This window comes from Triturus cristatus, chromosome 5_1, assembly GCF_964204655.1.
Source record: "Triturus cristatus chromosome 5_1, aTriCri1.1, whole genome shotgun sequence".
In the NCBI taxonomy this organism is placed as follows: domain Eukaryota; kingdom Metazoa; phylum Chordata; class Amphibia; order Caudata; family Salamandridae; genus Triturus; species Triturus cristatus.
The window spans coordinates 719,600,740-719,623,223 of NC_140587.1; the positions used below are offsets into that span (position 1 = coordinate 719,600,740).

Here is a 22,484-nt window from a genome sequence, read left to right on the forward strand (position 1 = left end):
CATTTTTCTTTTGTCCAAGAAATGTCCTAATGTCAGCCCGCTGTTGAGTTCACAACACTCGCAGTGCACTAACCCGTCACGGTTTTAGAAAGTGTTTTGTTGTTTTGTGACCTAAAATAGGACTCATGTAGTGCCAAGGACACAGCTGCGAATGTTGTTCGACCCACATTCATTATTTAAGTACCGTATTCAACTATCACTTAGTATGTCACTCGGGTTCGGTCCCAAAAGAAAGCCAGACCTCTTCTCTGTCTTTAACTTGACTCGATATTTCAGACGCTAGAGCTGCTTTTAAAATAAAACACACCTTTCCAACGCAATTACTTAATTTACTTGTTGGCCTCGTTAAAAAATTGAATATTCATCCCAGAAACTGGGTCTTCAATACTGAGACCTGAAATGCAAATTCCCAGAACCCTAAATGATGAAAAAGGAACTACCAAACAGTTTCGACTTTGGAACAGGTTCGAGCTGCAGGCCTGCATCAGGCCGTGCTATTAAGCTCTTTTCTTGACCCTCAGTGCTGTTTATTATTCCAAGGGCAATTATTAGTTGGCACTTTTGCCCACTTTTCCGAGGCCTTTAACAAACCGCTTGTGTAAAATGTAGCAATCACCTAAAATGGGGGCAACAACTTTTAGTGCTGTTTACTTCGCATGTTTTTACACAGAAGTGTATATCTACACCCATTCATTTGCATGCTTGCCTTAATCCCTATTGTATTTCTGCAACTTGGCCACACCTCATTTCAAAGATCACAACCTCTCCTTACCCCTGAGACCTTACAGCACCTAAGCTCCTGTAGCTCATTTATCAATACTGCCAAGGATTTCAACAAATTTACAGAAGTCCTATTAACTTTATTGTACCTCGTAGAAACTGGAGTAAATGCATGGAATGGTGTCCTTATGAGCACAAGACTAATTCAACTGACCAACAATAACTACTGAAGAAGACACCACTAACCTTAGGTTTCGGAGCAGCATGCTTCCCCAGCTAAAAGTGCTTCAGCACCTACCCAGGGATAGTAAGCACAATGCAATACAACCGCGTGCAAAATTGCACCGGGCATGAATGCCATGTGCACAGGTATCTTTTTTGAGACTTCAGTTTACACTGGTCAGAGGGCTCCCTCCGTTAGTTTCGTAGCCAGCATTGATTGAACAGACAGGTATTTTGAGATGCTTCTTTGTGTGAATTGCTCCCTGCAGTTGTGATTGCACAAGAATCAAAACATGCGGGGCAATTTAAAGAATGTCTAGTAGAGCTTTTTCTGAATCTGAGGATCCTTGTAGGTGCTTTTTTTAAATATACATTTCTGAACATATGAGGAGCCAGTTGAGGCGAATCATATTAAATTCTAAAACAGGCTAGGGCAGGTCTGTATTTTAACCAAATGTAATTCATATTTGGCCTGTGCGGCAACCAGCAGCTCTGTCTCCTGCCTTCCTGAAGAACTTTGATATTTCAAAACGATAATGTGTTTATAAAGCAGGCACACCCAGATCTTGGAGGGAAAACAGCTCTGCACAGTTTTTCATTCCATTAGTGCTGCGGTTGTTATGAAAGAAAACTTTACGCACCTGCAGAGGCAGGAAAATGGCACAACATGTTGGATCTTGCGCAGCCACGAAGAGGAGGTTTATTGGCAGATGACCTATTTGTCTATTGCTTCACCATGGAAGTGTAGCTATGTTTGGGGAGGGATGAGTGCACGTTTAGAGGTGATTATTTAGGATTAGTGTGTGTTTTTTGGTGAAACATAATCTTTTTATTTAAAAATTTTAAAAACAAAAAACGTTAATGGGTCATAGGCCACTAAAATAAGTTCAACGTTCTGTATAAACGGAAGAGGGTCCAATTCCTTAACTAGGACTATTCTCTGATTGATGTATGGCTCTACAACTGTGGCATTTACACATGTGTAGGTTACACTGTATTTACAAAGGCATAAAAACAGGCATATGGCTTTCAAAATAGTGTGCAGTGAAGATTAAGTTTAATTTACACAGTGATTATTTTCCCACACGGTCAGCCACATTTTATGTATATATCCATAGCCCCTGAGTTTGTGCTGCAGGGAAAGAACAATTGTGTAGGACAGTTGACTAAATTATGTGGCAAACAGAATTGTTTGGAGTTATATTGTACATTTTGGAATAGTATCAATTCATTATTTTGTCACTTGTATACATGTTCACAATGGTCAAAGGCTTCACCTCATTAGTCTCAGTTAGAGATGTAAATTCAGCAAGCCACTGTAAGGTGACCAGTTAATATTTGCAGAGGGCCTGCTACTACTCGGCAACTCACACTGCAGAGTTTTTAGTACATATTGCTCTTTTTGATCTGCAGCTAGTTTTTTGTTAAAATTTGCAAGTTATGGAGCAGATGGTGGTATGTGGAATGTGCAGCAAATCTACAACTATGCGAAAACGTTGCGACTGTAGAATCTCATAATTCCAGACGTCCTGTTCACATCCATATGCAGGCTTAGGGATCTTTTTAAATTCCCAAAATTGATATCTTTATTAAATCTAGTCAATTTAAAAGACAATAATGTACGGCAGTCAATAGATCTGTCTGACAGTGATTAAACCTTTTATGGTATTTTCTCGTGGTATTTTGTCAGCTTTCCTGCCCAAACAGGTGTTAACATACGACTACGACTGTCAGAAACGACAGATGTAAATGTGTAGTATTTAATAAAATGCACATTTGTCTCCTCGACTGTGTGCATTTTCTTAACGCATTATGTGAAATAAGCATGTTAAGGATTAGGATATAAGGCAAACATTTTTATTTAATTTAGGAAATGTTTATTTTCAACTGTAAAGTATTTTTATTTGTTTTTATTGCACATGTATTTAACTTTACAAATATTTTTTATTTGAACTTTGATATATTTCACTTTATTATGTTCTTTCGCCCTATGACCTCGCCAACCTATGAACATTGGAGAATTTAGAAAACTTTTTTGTTGGTCTATTTAGGTGTTATGCAAATGTTCATAAATTAACTTAATGAGATATGCATTTTGAATAGTCACGAGATTACATCTGAGTGTCACTTTTTCATGTTATTCCCTTGACCACTCCTCTGACAAATGCTTGTGGGTGCTCACGATTATATTTTAGGCCTAAACATATGAGGACATAATTTCAAACACATGTGCGCACACTAACACATACTTGCTTACCATTCAATAAGTTAAGTACAAGTATTTCACCATTTTAAATGATAAATGATCTTAAACCAGGAAAATCCTTCACAATTCGTCCTTTATTTCTTCAAGACTGATAAGTTCATTGGACCAAAAAATCTGAATTTGACCTTGGTTCTCTTCTTACTACTTACTGTACCAGTTTATTGGGTGGAAAGAGTCTACTCTGCTCCTGTGGTCATGCATCCCTTTTCTGGCCAGGCAATGGGCTTTTGTAGTCTGAGAGCTCATCAAAAACACTGACTTTACTTTTGACCCGGTGGAATGAAAGAATTCAGTTTTAATACTGGTTGAATTAAATACGGTGTCAGTCTTTATTAAAAAAAATCATGAAGGTGGGTATGTATTGCTTTCTGCAAATTGGAATATGAATAGACAAATAGGGAGCCGAGTTGATGACCTCGCTTGACACAGTTGCACAAAACGCTGACTAAAGAGAAACTATGATGTCATAGGCCAGGCATCAGGTTCCGCACTGTTGTGATATTAGGCATTTGCAGTTCCTTTGGCACTGCCCAGTTAAATCTGTGTCATCTCTGTGTGTGGTCATGCCAAGTATTCATCACTAACCATTAATGATGTTCTATGTATTGTAGATTGTGATTTGTAAGTATTTAAAGTACCAAAATATTCATGAAAAACAGGTCCCACAAATATGATTATGGTTAGTAAATAATTTTACAGATTAAGAAAATCGTCTGACCATAACAGAAATACAAAGGCAAAGAAACTATTTTTTTTTTTGGGCAGTATCAGTGAAGGCTGCAATTAGACATTTTTATCTTCTAATGGACAATTCACTGGAAAATTGCCCACAACGTTGGCCACAACCTTGAACTACATGTCAGGTTGCCTACTTTGAGTAGTAGTGACGGTGTTGTAAGATTCAATTGCATTTAATTTTATTTATTTAGATCTCTTACCAGATCAACAATTGCACCTAATTCCATCTATTTACATAACATTTTTGTATATAAATATTTTTAAAATCTCATTTAGAACATGAATAAGACACATTTAAAAAATTGTACGATTTATAACAAACAAAGTCATTCAGTGGACATTTATAAAAAGGGATCAGTGTTGTAAGATTCACTTTTCTTGGACTCCTGCTTTAATGAAAACGGCTCGGGATGAGTCATCTTACTGAAAGTGACCTCTCAAATACATTTGTTTTTTTAAGTATCTTTTTTACTACTCCTGGTAGCCAGTCTTTTTTGTAAGGGCTTGCTGGTGGTGCCCTTTATGAAGAAGTCTGCACCGATTGCTAAGACAGAGCTGGCACTAAGTAGAACCAACCTGTTGCTCCAGTAAGGAACTGGTCAGGCTAGATTGGCCTGGCAGCCCTTATGCGCTGCTGGCACGGCTGGCACTGCTGTCTCACTTCCGTTTTATCAGCTAGGAACAGATGCACACTGCACATTGTAAAGGCCCTTCTATTTGAATGGTTATCTGAAAGTGGCAGCTGCAGAGATGCTTGTCTGAAAATTTACAATATGGCTCCTTAAACCAGAGACTTTCTGCAGGTCAAGTAAAATATTCTAAAGTAATCCACTTTACAGGGCTCATCCCAGCCTAGAGCAGCAAGCAGCTTTTACAATTAGATGACTCACATCTAAATTGCCATCTATGGATATTGATGATGGTTTCCATGTATTCAAAACACATCCAATGTCGATCATGTAGCCTTGGGATAATCCCCACACAACTGCATGAAGGTACAAGTATTTGTTTCATGAAAACAGACCCGTCATTTTTCAAACAGTTTCATAGAACTTCATTTAGTGGTTGTGACGTGAAGTCACACGTGGTTTGCTAAAAGCAGTGACATATGCTAGAAAATAGTTATGCAATTCTGTTGCTGTCTAGATCTATATAAGCAGGTATTTGATTTTGTTTTTTTTATGTATTCATGCAATATAAGCATGGATCCAAATAAAGTCTTGACAGCGTATCCCTTGACTGGAATGTAGAGTACAGTATCTGTGAGGCCAATATATCTTCTCTCTTTTGCAACGACTAAAAATTGGTATTCTATTTTTTGCGCCTTGTCAGATGTAATTCAAGGTATCGGATGGCTAAATACCCTTCTTTAAGTTGGCTTCTTTATCTTACAAAAAATCTCAGTCTTACTTTTCCAGAAAACTGTAATCATGTGACTATGGAAGCCCATTTATTCCTTAGGGAGGAGGCCAAGATTCACAAATTAGTTTTATTTTGAGATTTCTCTTGGCAAATGCTTGGCTCTGAGCAGTCATTAATTCTGTATCACTTCATCTTTACAGAGATTTCCTAAAGACATTTTTAGTTGAACAGTTGATATATGGCAATGAAGGAAACACTTGAAATATGTGTAGGAGAAGGAGAGGATGTGAGGAGAGGATTTGGCCTAATGGCTAGGGCGGTCGATCTCGAATCTGTGGAACCAGATTAGAGGCTCAGCAACGACGCTCAACATCCTGTGATTCTGGGCAAATCATTTAATCTCCCTGTGCCTAACAAAAAAAAATGAATATGTCCGTCTGTACCGCAACTGCTGCTCATGTAAAGTGCTCTGATACCTTCGGGTCAAATTTGCGCTTTATAAAACTCCGGGAAAAAAAGTGTAATGGAGCAACTGTTGAATTTTTGGCTGCATCATTGCAGATTAGTATTAATTGTGCCAGAAAATGGAGTACCACATCACTTCCTTACATAAACTATGATCCCATTCTTACATATGAGGAGAAAAATCAAGTTAACTTCAAGGATACCAAAATGACGAGGTCTATGGTAAGAAAAGTGACTTTACTCTGTATGAGGCATCATGTTTGTTGGTAAGTAGATTAATACATGGGGTGAGAAAGTGTCCACCTCAAAGGATAAGGCCACTACATTCCAAATAAATGAAATAAATGTGTACTCAAGCCCAGTAATGTGATACAAAGCAGCTAGATTTAAATAAAAGGCAATGTGAAAAGTAAGGAGTGCCTGCACAGTAGAAAAAGTCGCACAAAACATAATAAAATCCCCAAACCAATTTTAAAACAAAGAGAAAGATCTTATGAGTAAAATAAGATAAAAATGACAAAAAAACAATAAGAGGCACCGGAGATATGAACTTTAAAAAGATTTAAGTGGAAATAGCGCCAAAAAGCACAAAGCCTCAATGATAGTCTATGGCAGTGGTAGACCGGTACATCAGCGCGATTTTAGCAAGATTGCGATGGAGCCTTGGTCGGATTATACAAGTGGACTGGTTCTTGTAAAAGTCAGGAAGTCAGAAAGTTTGAAAACGTTTCAAAGCCCAAACATAGAAAGGGAGTTTGCCACTTTTCTATAGAAAACCATTGCAATTTCTTCTAAGAAAAATCCTCCATGAGTGGGCCATCACTGAAATTGTAGCTGCTGCTGTGGAACCCAAGACTGGATACCTGAAGCAGGTCAGTCCTGCTGGAGTTCTGAAGCATTAGAAATTTCTTGCTGAAAACATTCAATGCCCCACAGCAGAATGAGACTTGGTAATTTTTTCAGAGGCGCTTGGAGCCTTGAAACTGAAATTTCATCTGAAGCCATGGAACTGCTGGTTGAATACTTTTTCTGGTGGGTCCCTCTGAAGCACTGGAGGAAAAGTTTTCAAACATTTCCAAACCTTTGTTCTGGTGCCCAAACAACCACAGGAGTACATTTCTAAGGTGCTCAGAGCCTCCGGATAGTGTACCTAGAGGCTCTCAGTTTGTCAGGAAGAGGTCAACATCAAAATCCAGTACAGGTCTAGTTGCCACTGGTCAGAGGGGCACTATAGGTAAAGGACCTAATGCCGCTTTTTGTGTCCTTGTAGCCACATAGGAAGTCAGCATACTGATCCTTGAAGAACAATTCTTTAACATGGGTTCAAGAGTGAGAAGGGCCAGCCTTCCAAGGCTCCTCTCAGGTTAGTGACAGGGGGTCCAGTCCTCTTCTGATCTTCCACAGGCACAGAAAGTGTTCTGATAAGGTTTCCAGGGGATGCCACATTTATGCTTGGTTCCAGCTAGTGGATGGAAGTGACTCCTGGGCACTCCCTAATCAATGGGATAAAAGTTCCTGGGGACTACACTTACCATTTTTTCCATCAGTTTCTGTGTGCTCTACTGACAAAAATTCAAATAGGATGATGAGTTTTGGCTATGCACTCCTTTTTCGACTCCAAAGGTAAAAAGCCCCAATCATTTTACAGTCATGCTACCTTGGTATGCCCCCTGTCCAAATACACAATTCATAACATGAAGTAACTATTCCCTACATAGAAATAACCCCCCAGTGCACAATCTTACGTTGCTAATCAATAACCAAACAATTATCCATCTGTTTTCTTTCAATATTTATTCATACTTATATATTTTTTTTTTTATAGTTTAGTGTGGTTTCTTAAATCCTTTGTCAAGCATAAAATAATATTTACAATGTTCTGCAATTCATTGATGGTCACTATGATCCTCAGGGGTTTTCACTTGAAACCTATTAGCCTTACCAATGCCTTTTCACACTAACCTCATACTGTCATCACTATCTCATACTGTATCACTATGACACCTGAAAGCCAGAAGCCAGTCTAATAGTGTCATAGTGTAATGCTACACTAAAAAATAACATAGAAGCATTCTTACTCTTAGGGTCCTGTTTATACGCTGAACCCCCTCAGCAGCCCCTACAATCTAAAATTCACATAATGTCTTTCTACATGTATTTTCCTTTTTTAGTGTAAGCTTTAAGAGCACAGTATCCTCAGTTGTGGGTACCCATCTCAGAAGATTATAAAATGGGATAGTGAAGTTATGTGCTAATTTTTCTTCTCCGATCTTACACAATTCAACATTAACACATGTATTGCAGTCTTTTTAAATGTTTTCCTCAAGTATCACTTTCTCAAAAAAGATACACAGCGTATTAATTTTCTGTTTTTAATGGTCAACATTTTGGGTTCTCATTCATAAAATGTACAAGCTAGTTTAGACTGTTGAAAACCATGTGTTTCTCATAGTTTTACTCCCACTAAGGGTTTGCCAAATCAAAATCAAATAGCATCTTTACAAATTTCTTTGATGCTTCTTATTGATAGGTGTAAGGAAACAGGCTTTTTAAAGGTTTCTCTCACTTTTTGCCCCCATTGGACTACTAGCTGCTGTTTTTGTGAGACTGAGAGTGCCAGAGGCCTGCTAACCAGACCTCGATGCCAGTGCTCTTGCCCAGTACAAAGTGTGTGTTCAATTGGCTATCCCCATTTGGCATGTACTGACTTACTTATAAGTCCCTAGTATATGGCATCAAGGGTACCAAGGGCAGGGAAGGCAGAGTGTCCACCCAGGGCTGCAGCACTGGTTGTGCCACCCTGACAGTGTCAAAAGTGTACAAAATGGCTCCCAGCGTGGCACTGCAGACTGGAAGGGCATTGTTACACTGCTAGTTCGACTCTTCCATTAAAACCAATGGAAAGCTATCCTTTCTCATAGTATTTTAGGGCCGAATACGATGCAGCCCGTAAACGCTCCAAACGATGGTTGGAGCCTTCCTGGCCACATTGTAATGGGCCGTTCTGATTACTTTCCGATCGCCGCATTATGATGTTGGTTGTCAGAAAGTAAAATGTCTAGTCATTCCAGCTGGCTTACGACGGGCTCATGGAGCCCTTCGGCCAGACCGAGCCGGCCCGTAGTCCCAAAGGGAAGGCCTTTCCGCCCTTGGGATTACGATGCATGCTTTCAGACATGGTTTTCATGCCGGCCTATCTGACATGGCAACCATCTCGGAAAGTGTGTTCGGGGGCCCACAGCAGGGCCCCCTTGGGTGCGCAGCTTCTGGTGGTGGGCCGAAGGGGCACCTATGGTGTCCCCCTGTTGATCCCTGCACCCCATGGCAGGTACTGGGTGCAGGAATGAACAGCACCTCCCATTTCCCTATGGGACCATGTATTACAACCCGTTTATGGCCTTAATGCATGCTCCCATAGGGAAATGTAGGAATGCGATCAAACAGTGTTCATTCGCTTCCTAATGAGGCAGTCAGGATTGCCGACCAGAGATCGGTCCCAGCACCTAGTCGGTGTTGGGCAGAAGTAATTCTGCCCAACATCGAAATCGGCCTCAGAATGTAAGTCTCCCCTAAGGAAACCCTTTAGAGAGCTATTGCAAGAAGCTGTATATTGTTAAGTAGACCATATAAACAAATATAAATGTCTTAACAGCAAAACCCCCAAATTGTTGTTGTGCTGGTGAAAAGTTAGTAGGCCCATTGGCTATTATAGGGTTACAGTCTGACACCCCAGACTGGCTACCTTATGAATGGGACTACCTAACTGGATAGTGCGAGGTGTCAAATTAATCATGGCATTAAACCCAACCTGATGCTCAATGCGAATTTAAGGTCAATTTTAAAGAGTTTTTTAGAAAGTTGCCACTCTTTGTCCCAGTGGTCCAGTAGCCTCACACAGACTGGGACCCACAGACCGCTTTCTTCCTGCCTAGGGATTGGTTGGTGTTCATGACTCCCAGGTTTAGGATTAAGCACTGCCTGCAGCTGGGAGATGTATCCCCTCCCCTTTGCCGGAAGCCACTTAGGGTGTTAGCCCAAAAGGGGAGCTTCAAAGTGGAATAACGCTCCTGAGTAGCTGCCTATTGTTCAGGCAGTCAAGCTGGTGACGGGGACAGAGAAGGAAGACCAGTGCCCAAATTGGTTTTCCCAGGGACATTTAGGCCCCAGGTAGCCACACCTATATGGTGGGCTACTGAGTTCCTTAAATCCATGGCAGGGTCCTGACATCTTCAGAGTGGCCAGAGTGGTGCACTATGGGAATGTCAGATGACACACATTGCCAGAAAGTCATCACCAAAAGTGAGGGGACCTGGTAACCCATTGGCTGATAACTGTATGGTCCCCTCTAGGCACTTAAGTGAGATAAATAGGGCACTCCTCGCACCCTGGACCCTCAGATCATTCTGGATTTGGAAAGAAAACCAAAGAAAGGCTGACCTTGGAATCAATCACACAAAGAGAGGCTTCACCCTCTGCTGGATGGCACCTGCTGCACGTTGAGCTTGCAAAGTGTGGACTGTGCCTGTGGTCCCTAGCTCAGGGAAAAGTTGATCCCCAGACCAGAGTAGTGACTCTAAAGAATAGTCTGCAGATCATCTGTAACCAACTCCAGGGACAAAAGAGTTGAAGCAGCCCAAACCAGCAAAGTGCTAGCCACTGGAGAAGATTTGCTGCTAGCTGCCACTGGGAACCTTGAACAGCGCAATCTTCGGTAGCCAAAAGTTGCACCCGATTCGGTTGGATCCGGGAGTGTCATCAAAATCTGGATTGGTCACTCCAGGGAGACACTAGCCGCCACTAAAGGATTTTGCACTAACCATGTACCTAGAGACCCAAATACCAACTGCTGCTGACATTCGAGCCCCAGAAAGAGGACTTTCTAGGACCCCGACCTCTGTGGCCAAAGTCACCCCACATCACACGTGTACTGATGAATTACCACAAAGGTATCCCAGTTCACCGCATCACAACCGGAGCATCCTTAAACATCTTGTCATCCTGCATTCCTAGCATGAAGACCACTCCATCATCGTCTATGGTGGTCGTGCTGTAAAGACTGGAACTGAACTGAAAAACACTCTAGTGGCCAGGTAATTGTTGAAATCTACCCCATTGGCCCTCTATACCTCCATTCTGTTGGATTTGGTTGTCCAAGCTGGGCCAGAGTAATAGTACTAACTTTGACAAACTATTGGAAAGTATGCAAACTTTTTGTTGGCCAATGCTTGTTTGCTGTTGAAATTAAAAGTGATAACATCTTTGATAAATCGAATTTCTGGAATCCTCTGGACAATTTTGCTCATCTTGCACTCTGAAAATTCATAAAAATACACTCTGTTTTTAGGTCTTGCCTAGGCAGCGCTTATGCTGCCTCTTCGAGACATGCTGTATTGAGGTATAGACTTGAAGCTCCGCACACTCTCCGCCCATATTCTTCAATGCCTTTTGTCATTGTCCTTTGTAAATGTTGGCTTCTGATTTGTTAATAAGCTTATTAGTCCCTCCTTAGTACCTCTCTATCTTCTGTTGTTACCTCACATGAGGACTGGCCCTTTTACATGTGTCTTTACTCCAGAGCTTTCATTAGTAGTTCCTAGAACTATTTACGTAATTATTGTACTCAGCATGCACTGGACACCAGCTTCAGTTGCGGCGGCTGCTTTTTCACATTTGCATGTCTTTTAAACTTTTAAATGTCCTCCTTGCACATATATCTGCTTGGGCGCTTTCTCCTTTGTTCCCTTTCCCTCCCCCATTTTACACCCTTCGTGTGTCTTTGTTTTTGTTTTAACCGGAGCATTGCGCTATAAATTTTAAATACGCTCATCCCCCCCACCTCCCCTGCTGCACTTATGCCCGCAAGACGGGCGCTGTCTTCTCTGAAAAAATATGGTCTTATATTTGCATACTTGAAAGGCAGCCATGCGTCTCACTGCGCCTGGCTCACCCAACTCATTTTTTAAATTTTTTTATTTGCACGCTAAATAATGGCAACCGGGAGACCTATGGCAGTGTAGTGCAGGGGATGCTGCCGGTAAGGGCGGTAGTGTGTGGGCAGCTGAAGTCGGGTGCGCTGTAATAAAGGCAGGGAAGTTAATTTGTACGCTTGCTGCAGCCGAAACCTTTCCTCCACACCCTTCAATTAAAAACACTCTCTAAGTCAGCAGTCTATTAACAGGAAAGTGAGAGCCGGAGTGCTTGGAGCGCTCATATCAGGAATAGTGACACCAAAGGGGATGATGGACGGAGCGTTTGAGCAAATCAAACACTCACCCCCAGTCAACTGATCTGGGTTTAATCCATCATCATTCTTTAGCTCACTACACCACCCCAGTTCAGACGTGGCCATATGCAAATCAGTCTGACCCTGTGCCTCATGGGAACAGTCCAGCCCGAATTGCCAAGCCATGTCTTGTCTGTACAGGAAACTAGCCTCCTGGGACCGGTTTCAGGTTCATAACCCTCCTCAGCCAGGCTATCTTGAATCCAGTGGCAAAGTGAGCAAGGGACCCACATCTGGGCATACCCTGCCAACTTAGGGCGAACAAAGTGATACCAAAGGGGATGATGGACGGGGTGTTTGAGCAAATCAAACACTCACCCCCAGCCAACTGATCTGGGTTTAATCCATCATCATTCTTTAGCTCACTCCACCACCCCAGTTCAGACATGGCCATATGCAAATCAGTCTGACCCTGTGCCTCATGGAACAGTCCAGCCTGAACTGCCAAGCCATGTCTTCTCTGGACCGGAAACAAGCATCCTGGGACCGGTTTCGGGTTCATAACCCTCTTCAGTCAGGCTATCTTGAATCCAGTGGCAAAGTGAGCAAGGGACCCACGTCTGGGCATACCCTGCCAACTTAGGGCAAACAAAGTGATACCAAAGGGGATGATGGACGGAGCGTTTGAGCAAATCGAGCACTCACCCACAGTCAACTTATCTGGGTTTAATCCATCATCATTCTTTAGCTCACTCCACCACCCCAGTTCAGACATGGCCATATGCAAATCAGTCTGACCCTGTGCCTCATGGGAACAGTCCAGCCCGAACTGCCAAGCCATGCTCTCCATGCCACTGGAATCAAGCTATCCTGGCTGAAGAGGGGTGAAACCCAGAAACCGGTCCTAGGATGCTTGTTTCCAGTCCAGGGAGGACCTGGCCTGGCAGTTCGGGCTGGACTGATCCCATGGGGCACAGGGTCAAGACTGATTTGCATATGGCTGGGTCCAAACTGGAATGGCATGGTGAGCAAAAAAACGATGGATTTAGGCCCAGATCTCTGTACTGGGGTGAATGTATGACATTGTTCTGCATTCTGTCCATCAACAGTTCTTTTTGTATTTGTCACCCCGAGTGGGACGGGTATGCTCAGACGTGAGTCCCCTGCTCTCCATGCCACTGGAATCAGGCTATCCTGGCTGAAGAGGGATGAAACCCCGAAACCGGTCCTAGGATTCTTATTTCCAGTCCAGGGAGGACCTGGCCTGGCAGGTCGGGCTGGACTGTTCCCATGGGGCACAGGGTCAAGACTGATTTGCATATGGCTGGGTCCAAACTGGAATGGCATGGTGAGCAAAAAAACAGTGGATTTAGACCCAGATCTCTGTACTGGGGTGAATGTATGACATTTTTCATCAACAGTTCTTTTTGCATTTGTCACCCCGAGTGGGACAGGTATGTTCAGACGTGAGTCCCGTGCTCTCCATGCCACTGGAATCAATCTATCCTGGCTGAAGAGGGGTGAAACCCGGAAACCGGTCCTAGGATGCTTGTTTCCAGTCCAGGGAGGACCTGGGCTGGACTGTTCCCATGAGGCACAGGGTCTAGACTGATTTGCATATGGCTCGGTCCAAACAGGAATGGCATGGTGAGCAAAAAAACTATGGATTTAGGTCCAGATCTCTGTACTGGGGTGAATGTATGACATTGTTCTGCATTCTGTCCATCAACAGTTCTTTTTGCATATATCAGGAATAGTGGCACTAAGTTGGAGTGGCTGACAATCTGGGTAAATGGTGGTGGATGGTCATCTTTGAGTGAGTGAAACAGCCGGTGATAGATGCCTGTCAAGAAGCCAGAGGCAGCAAGGTCTGCGAAGGAAGAGCTGCCAGGGAGTTGGCGGGAGATGTTCAAGCAACAGGAAAGTCTCATGGGAAACAGGCATGGTAGACAAGAATCGTTTTAAGTGGCGGCCGCGCGTCTCATTGCGGGTGTCCCACCAAACTCATTTTTCTTTTATTTACATGCTGAATGGCACCCGTGCGTCTCTTTGCACGGGGCTCAGCCAACTTATTCTTTTTTCATTTTTTTTATTTGCTTGCTAAATAATGGCAGCCGCAAGACCAATGGCAGTGCATTGCAGGGGATGCTGCCGGTAAGGAAGTGTGTGGGCAGCTGAAGTCAGCTGCGTGGTAACTAAAGGCAAGGAATTTTATTTGTACACGCTGCAGCAGAAACCTTTCCTCTACTCCCTTCAGTTAAAGCAAGCATTTGCAATGCAATAGGTCTCACATTTACGAGAGTTTGAGCTATTGGCATTGTAAATGACAATTCCAATAGCTTGAACTCTTGCAAAAGCGAAACCTATTGCATTGCAAATGCTAGTTATAAATTGGTGTCATATTTCTTTTGTGTTTTGTGGCTTTCTTTTTTATTGGTCGATACTGTTAAATGCTTTACACTAAGCTCCTTTGCCATAGCCACCCTGGGTTGAGCTTAAGGTTGTTCAAACGAGCGTCAGGGGACCGAATAAAGGTTTTGCGAGTGTATTCCACAATAAGGACTCACAGCCATATCAAATGATACACCCAGATCCTCAGAATAGGTAATAGAAAAGTATAATGAAGTTTAGAAAGCAATGAAAATGGTATATTTCTACATGTGCACCTAATCTAAAACATAGGTATTTTAAGCATGTGGAAGTTCACCTCTTTATAAAGAATAACTTGGTGCAAATAGAATTAAACTTTGTTTTTTATCACAAGCAAAGCCTTTTCACAGAGAAAAAAACGCTTTCTACTGTTCGAAATGAAACATGTAGGTGTTTGGGTGTTTGACACACCCAGTTTGGACCATTGCTCCAATCCTTTGTGTCCCTAGGAGAAAGACTACAGGTGAGGTTTGTGAATACCAACGAGCTACAACTTTGTAATTGTAGCACACATCCCGCATGAGCAAACCTGCCCATTATGTAAGAATCCTGTTGTTTCCACCCCTTTACTAAATTTCTCACACTGGCTAATCCACCACATTCAGAAATGGAATTTGCTGTAGTAAAAAATCACAAGTCCTTACTCTGTGAGTTAGAATTTACAATTAACAATTGCTTGTTGTACTTTTTGAGAACGAAAAAGGTTTTGTGGAGGAGGCCTCTTATCTCTGACAATCAAGGAATATTCATAGGTTGTTATTAGCTTGTATGGTTTCATATTTGATAAATAGTATATTTGATAATGGGGGCTGGGATTTCTTTATAGCAGGTAAAAATGTCATTATTTTGCACCTAATCTCTTCGTCCTCTGGTATAACTACTCCCAAAACGTCTGTGAGTGTATAAGTGTCTTACTTTGCTTTTTTTTCTTAGGGTTGTCAAGTGTTTGCTTCCACAGAGCTATAGCCGGCTTAGTTTCCCAAGCAAACCAACACATTTTTACCTCCAGGTATTCTACATTAACGGTGTTTTTTTTTTTTAACCCTCAATTCACAAAAATAAACAGGGCCCATTTTTTATCTTGTGATCTTTAAAGCAGAGGCATTCTATAAAATCAACATCAGGATTGCATATATTCCAGTCCCAGGTGTGTCCTATTCGTAGCTAGGGTAGCCACTGTATGGGTACCACTACTGCAAGATCTCATGCTATTGAATCACGCTGGGTCTCGCTTTTTGTATCAATTCACTTTCATTGCTAACCAGTTCATCATTACTAAATGTTCACGGTAGTATTGCTGTTTTTTCTCTGCTCTTTTTAAAAATATGTTTTCGAGCCAAAATTGTTGTTGGGCTTGCACACTGAGAGCAAAGTGTCCTTCATTTTATAAAGCACAGCTTATTGTTTCTTGTTCTGGTATTGAGGAAAGTTATTTAAAAAATGTGCATTCAATTAAATATATATTATGTGTGATGGGCTTCGACAGGCTTATACAGCGTGTACTGAAATGCTCTCTTCCCACCACACTGAGGTAAAATATTGCAGCACACTGCCGAAGGACTGTGAGATGTGAAATTAATTATTCGTATATGTGAAATGTATGTGTCAGTATTGATGGTCGTGCAGAGTAGGATCTCCGGAGTGCTAGTTGGTAGTAAACATGCACAAATAAATCTGATTCAGTGGGATTCTCGTGGCCCTGCACCCGGGGGACTCTACAGCTGCTGCCTGATTGGTGGCAAAGCCCTTCCGTCATTCTGTGCCGCTTGTATCAATAAAACCACGAGTCAGCAGGATGTGCGTCACCTTGATTCTCGGAATTTGGGAACAGTTGGCATCAGTAACAATGCAAGTGTGAACGCATGGATCACAATTCACCAACGTTTTTGCACAAAACAATCCAGATCTTTGCTCTGTGAATCAGGATTGCTTCACTTTTTAGTCAGTGAATTTCCTTTGTCTACACGAAACATCTCCCACTAGGATCGTTTTTTCTTATTAGACACAGTACGTATTTTTGTAAATATATATGACACGCCGTAGAAATATTTTCATTTACTAGAAGGAAACAGATCTGCAGAAATTACGGTAAAAATCATATCAATATGTTTTAGATCAATGCCAAAAATATTGAGAAGTTTCATTAAACTCTTTTCATTGTGTTAATTATGTATGTTCCTGGAACGTTTATAGAGGAAGGCAATAGAAATATGTGGTGTATGTTTCATCCCTTGCAAATATGTCTAACCCCTGGGAGTCCTGACGTCACTTTGTCCCCTCCCTCACACCAAACAAACCCCCACACATCTGTGTCCAGTGTCAGGCTGTCTTTGCCCTCACTCATCTTACCGAGGCCCTCTAGTGCAGTGCGTGGACACCCAAATGCAGATACCCGATGCATTCATTTTGAAGCCTCCCTGTTCAGGTGTCATCCCCCCCAACCCAGCCTGCAGCACAGCTGAAGTGCTGTTAGAATGAATGACCAAATTAGTCAATGACTGTCGTTGTGTTGCTCTAAGTTAACAGCTGCCACTGTGGTGAAGCAATCACTCTTCATGTTTGTACACAAGTTGTTTCTTTCTGGCAACTTTGGCATAGGTAGAACATCTGCGGGGATATTTCCTGGATGTTAAAAATCCGCAATGTGCAAAAGTGTGCTGGGAAAATAGAAATTCACTGTTTTCCTTATCATGTTCATTGGTACAATTTGCATGTGTAGGAGTCCCTGAGATCGCCAGTACCTCCCCATCTACCTGTTTGTGCTATTTTCAGGGAAGAAGATGCAGGCTGACTGTGCATGTCGCTGCAAAAGGTGGTAAATCATGGCAGAGAAGAATTCTAGCACTCCGGCAAACAGGGACCTGATATTGTTGGGGATGTCGATTGACAAAATGAGAATAAGTGATTCAAGAGAGTAACATGGTGGGTTCTGCTTGGCCACAGTTCCTTTAAAATAGCCCTTCTGGGGGTGATGGTCATGTATGAAATGGGTCCAAACATATCTTGATGATAAGGGCAATCAATAGCCAGATGGCTCATTTGCTGAAAAATTGGCAACGTATAGGGTGGGCCGAGTGGAGTCTGATTTATGTGAGGCCCTGATTAGTTGGGGAGTATATTGAGATGATCTTTTTATCAAAACTAATGAATGCAGTCTTGGATCGTCTACATTTCATTAACATATTGTTGCTTTACTCACTTTCAAGCTCACCAGATAAGCTGGATTCTCTGACATGGCCGACCATATCTGGTCCTACTATGAATTGCTTTCTCTCTGCCATAAACAGCTGTACTAATGAAGGGTAAAACATTCAACCCTGAATGGCGTGCAGACCCAGCTACAAAAGTTATCAAACGTGGGCTGGACTATTATTATCCATCAATAGGGGAACAGTGAGGCAATAAAGCCAAGATGAATGAACCATCACAAATCTGTCTAGATACCTTTTATAATGCCACAAGTTCTAAATTTAGTGTGCTGGCACACATTATTGAAAGCAAGAGCAACGCTGTGAAACAGATGGACAACAGCTTCTATCAGGAAAGTGTGACAAATAGGTCGGTGGCCAGAGAGAAAATATAGGAAATCTGGATGTAGTTATTTGTTCTGCAGTAGTATTTAACTTTGTTTTCCGTAAATTAGAGAGGCAAAGAAAGCTTATGGTGCTCAGGTTCAAGGAGTGGCAGAACTATCCAAAATATATAGTAACCTCACACAACCTGGTTGCATGAACAGCAAAATATTCCAGTTGGAGGAAATGACAGGACACTTGGAACAGTTATTGTTAAGCAAAGTTGAGCAAAGGAATAGAATTTAAGAACCTCCATACATAGGTAAATACGCTACACCTCACCCCACCTACAATAAACGAGCCAGTGTCGCCAACTGCTATAGAAGCCTGGCTCTCAAAGAGTAGATGATCAGACATTAGACTCTTGTCCTGCTGGAATGCTAAGGATATTATTGACTTCACTAATAGCTTTCTGATCTGCAACATGATTAGTCAATCCTTGGCAGATGTCCACATTCTGTAGCTATTAGAGCAGGCAGGCATCACCACTACCACCACCACTTCTCAAGAACCATACATTTGTCCTGAGGCACCAGGGATTTTAGGCCTACTGATTTAAAAGCAACCAGCAGCAGTTAACGGAGACAACTTGCTCTAAATGAGAGATTGGGGTAGCTGGTAATCCTAAGGTTTGTTGGATCTTCAGCTACCTTTGTTTGGCTGATCTTTGGAGTGGAAGGGGCACAAAAGACTGGCCTCTTTCCTTAATACAGGATCCTTGCAAATAATTAAAATTTGGATCTTTTCTTTTGAAATCTCGATCACTCAGCTATGCATCGCACAAGAATCTTAATGGTGTCACACTGCCAATGGCTTAGGGTGGTCAAGGTCTACTTTCAGATGTACTCTTGAGACACCCAGCTTGCAGCGCTCTCTGATGACTAGAGCCCTCAGTGGTGCCAAAATGCTCGCATTTCCTCTAAGCACCATGATGCTTCTCAGATCCCTTGCTGTTTGTGATTTATTAAAAACTCAATGAAGTATGAAGGGTAAAAGTTACTTGACACTGGTCTTTCTGTTCTCTCTCTTTAGGTTTTGTGTTCGCTTTCTCAAGCATGCAAGAAAGTAAAACTAAAAGTTCCCTCTACATTAGACCCGGGTGTGCTGATCGCAAAAGGTAAGATGTTACACCCTTTGGACCGAATGAACTACTTGTTATTATTTAAAGCCCTGCCAAGCTGCAATTTGAATGCATGGCCTTGGTTTCTGGCCAACATTCCTTCTTTCACACTAACATAGGGACTTCCAGCACTTTGTAAAACTGAATTTTCCATTGCGTTATATTAAAATCTGTTGCTGTGATGAAAGCTTCCATTCTTTTTACCTCCAGCTACTGAGGGACACACATGCGACAAGCTTTGGTAAAGCCAAGAGGTCTGGCCTTTATGCTGTAAAGCATAGCTAAATAAATCAAAAACTGCACTATTATGCACATGACCACATCATTTTGTAGGTGTGCACTCCTTCAAAATGCCATGCACGCTTATTTTTTAAATTGCTGATCCGAGTTGGATTAGTAAGTAGGAAAAAAAAGAAAAAGTATCGTTTTTTTAAAAACTATTTTTTTTATTGACCGATCTGTTAATTAATAAAAAAATGGTCCACGCATAATTTTGCATGGCTCTGCGCAGCATTTCTAGTATAACGCATCAATAGAAGCAAATATCTGGAATATCAGTCAGGAGAGCTAATTTCAAGAAGATTTGTCGAATATTTTAATACTTTTCTATAACATATATTGGTATGTCACACTGTTTGCGCTAGATTTGCAGGGCCGCCTGCTAGCACGGACTGCACACAACACTGAACTGCTAGGAGTACTGGGAAAGTCTGTCATATATTAATGTTATGTTTCTGAAGTCAGTAATATGCAAGCGGATGTCTTTGAAAGACAGCTGATGCTTGGGCTGAATGAGTTGAGTGTCAGTGACTTAATGCTATTATAGATGGATCATTGTTGGTGACATGTGAGACTGTCCCTGAAAGATGTGGTGGGTTTGGGAAAAGTCAGTGCCATGCAAGACACGTGCCTTTGGGTGTAGAGTCAATCATTTGTCACACAAGTGCCACTGTAATGTTAAAAGGATTGGAGCAGAGTACATCACATGGCAGAGAAGCAACACAGAGGGCCTGGGCAGCGGATGCAACACAAAGGATGGGGGAAGCAACACAGAGGGTGTGGGTGGAGAAAGCAACACACAGGTCATGGGTGGGGGAAGCAACACGGTAGGTGCAGAAAGAAGTACATAACACAGAGAAAGAGTAACATGGAGCTTGGGGCAAAGAGAAGCACATGGGTGAGAGAGGGCACCATGGAGCTGAGGTGTAGAAGCACATGGGCAAGATAAACACATGAGGGTAAGTGCATCATGAAGGGGGATGGCACACAAGCAAGAGAGAGCAACACTGAGCACAGCAGAAGTGAGAAGTACACATGTAGTCTCATGAAGTGCTTAACCAAAAAGAAAAAAAAGTAGTGCTTGAAAAGTAAGCAGTGGAAGAACACAAGTAATGCAGTCATGTTCCAGAGCAGAGACAAGCAAACACAAGAAGGAGAAAGAGGCCCACATAATCACATGAATAGAAAGCAAACAAATGAGTGACCGTAAAGCCAACCAATGGCAAGCAATGGGTGAGTCTTAAGCCCACTCTAAGCTGACGATACATATTTTAGCAAACAGTTTGCTGTGTCTGGTCGGCGAGGCCAAAAAATTGAAAGAAGTTAGTTACACTGTCATGAAGGGCATTACAACAGCGCACAAAGGACAAAAAACACAGTAAAATCAGCAGAGAAAGAGAAGACCAAGCAAAAGACTTCTTTTCATGCACACAATCCACTGTTCATAAGATGCTGTGAACATTATTTTGACAAAATTGCAGCACTAATACACTGATTCTAAGACTGTAGCATCGTGGAATGTCCAAGTTCTCTACACACGATTGCCTTTAGCATGGAGATTCACAATTATCTGAAAAACGTGTTGAAAAAGCAGAAATCACTAACAGTTCTCAAATAAATATAGAAAATAATTTAGCATACCCAGCCAAATAGTTGATATTCGAAAAAGAACGACATTCCTGAGATCTAGAAAAGCATAAGGCAAGGCAATTATCTCCAGGATTACCTCGTGATCCAGAAAAATGAATCAACATATAATTTCGTGATTGTAATGAACGCTGAGAAGGGAAGCACATTAAATTCAAAATACAAGAGCCGCAACTCTGGGAGAATAGTGTATGGTTATGAAGGTTCGCATTGTGTATCCTGTGGGTATGAGCAACAAAACAATAAAATCAGTGCATGATAATGGCAATGAAAGCTAAAGCCATGATTCCTGGCTCAAATTATTCTTAAAATATTTGAGCATCCATGTACAGGTGCATAGTGTGATAACTGACTCTTGTGCGGGAAAAAATAATACATAATCTAAATCTTTATAGGAGGAATTTTTGGCCCTGCTTCAGTTACCTATTCAATATACAACTTCAAGCTGGGATCAAGCATGAAAATCTAATCTTTACCTCACACCATTTATTGGAGCCCTACAAAAAGAACATTGCACACGCATTGTGCAAACGACAGTTCACACTAACACGAGAAGGGAGAGAATTAAGGCAAACACCATTGTGAGCTATTTTTAAACATCTCTTAGAGACAGGGCCACACGCTTTCACCAAAATCCTCAGTTAACCTGATTCATTCAATGTTCCTAAAAATGTACCTGGCACATCAAAGCACCAGATTATATTATCCCCGGGGGTACCCCTAATGATGTCCCGCTTCAGTTACTGAACTGTTAACTATCAGAACACTTTTTAATTTTCTTAGTTAAGAAATGCTTTATTAAGAAATAAACAATGCGAAATGCAGCCAAATAATGAAACGTATACAATGATGAGACATATTATGGTCATAATACAGTTATTTTTCAATTAGAAAAACCAAATTGGTCAAAAGGAGTTACTAGAACAATACTAAAAAGAACATATCTCAGAAATTTATAGAAAATACACGAGTGCTATATGGAGCAAGCATCATTTTATATATTTTGAACATTATTCATAGCGCCTCTATCACAACATTTCATTCACTGAAAAACTGCACCAATTTCAGAAGAACAGCAAAATACACACTGCACTAATTGTCAAGCAACTACCTCAATTGGAAGGACTACATACCATATGTTTTCTTAAAAACTTTTTTAGGATGTCAATGACAACTTCCTTTTTTTCCTGCTTAACTAAGATTTGTTGTAGTCCATTGCAAAAAAAACCCAAAACAAACAAACCATTGTTTATTTAGAAAACAATAACACAGCACACTAAATGTAAAGGATGCAGAGGGAGCCACAGACATGGGATTAACACTTCTGAGGGATGTCATATTTTTGCACCAGACCTCATAAATTGCTTGAGGCATAAACGTGATGAGTGTTGTCAGTGAGGGATGAGAGCATGATTAATGTTCCTTGGCCTCAACTTCAAT

At 41.6% G+C, this 22,484-nt stretch overlaps 1 protein-coding gene across 2 annotated transcripts in view; it reads left to right on the forward strand.

Moving 5' to 3' along the window:
- The window catches only part of DSC2 (desmocollin 2), a 121,196-nt gene that overhangs the window by 2,114 nt on the left and 96,598 nt on the right, over window positions 1-22,484 (forward strand). For both annotated transcript variants that reach the window (XM_085605711.1, XM_085605712.1), the window contains exon 2: window positions 19,031-19,115. In XM_085605711.1, the coding sequence (XP_085461837.1) occupies window positions 19,031-19,115 (85 nt within the window). The remainder of the gene's footprint in view (window positions 1-19,030; window positions 19,116-22,484) is intronic.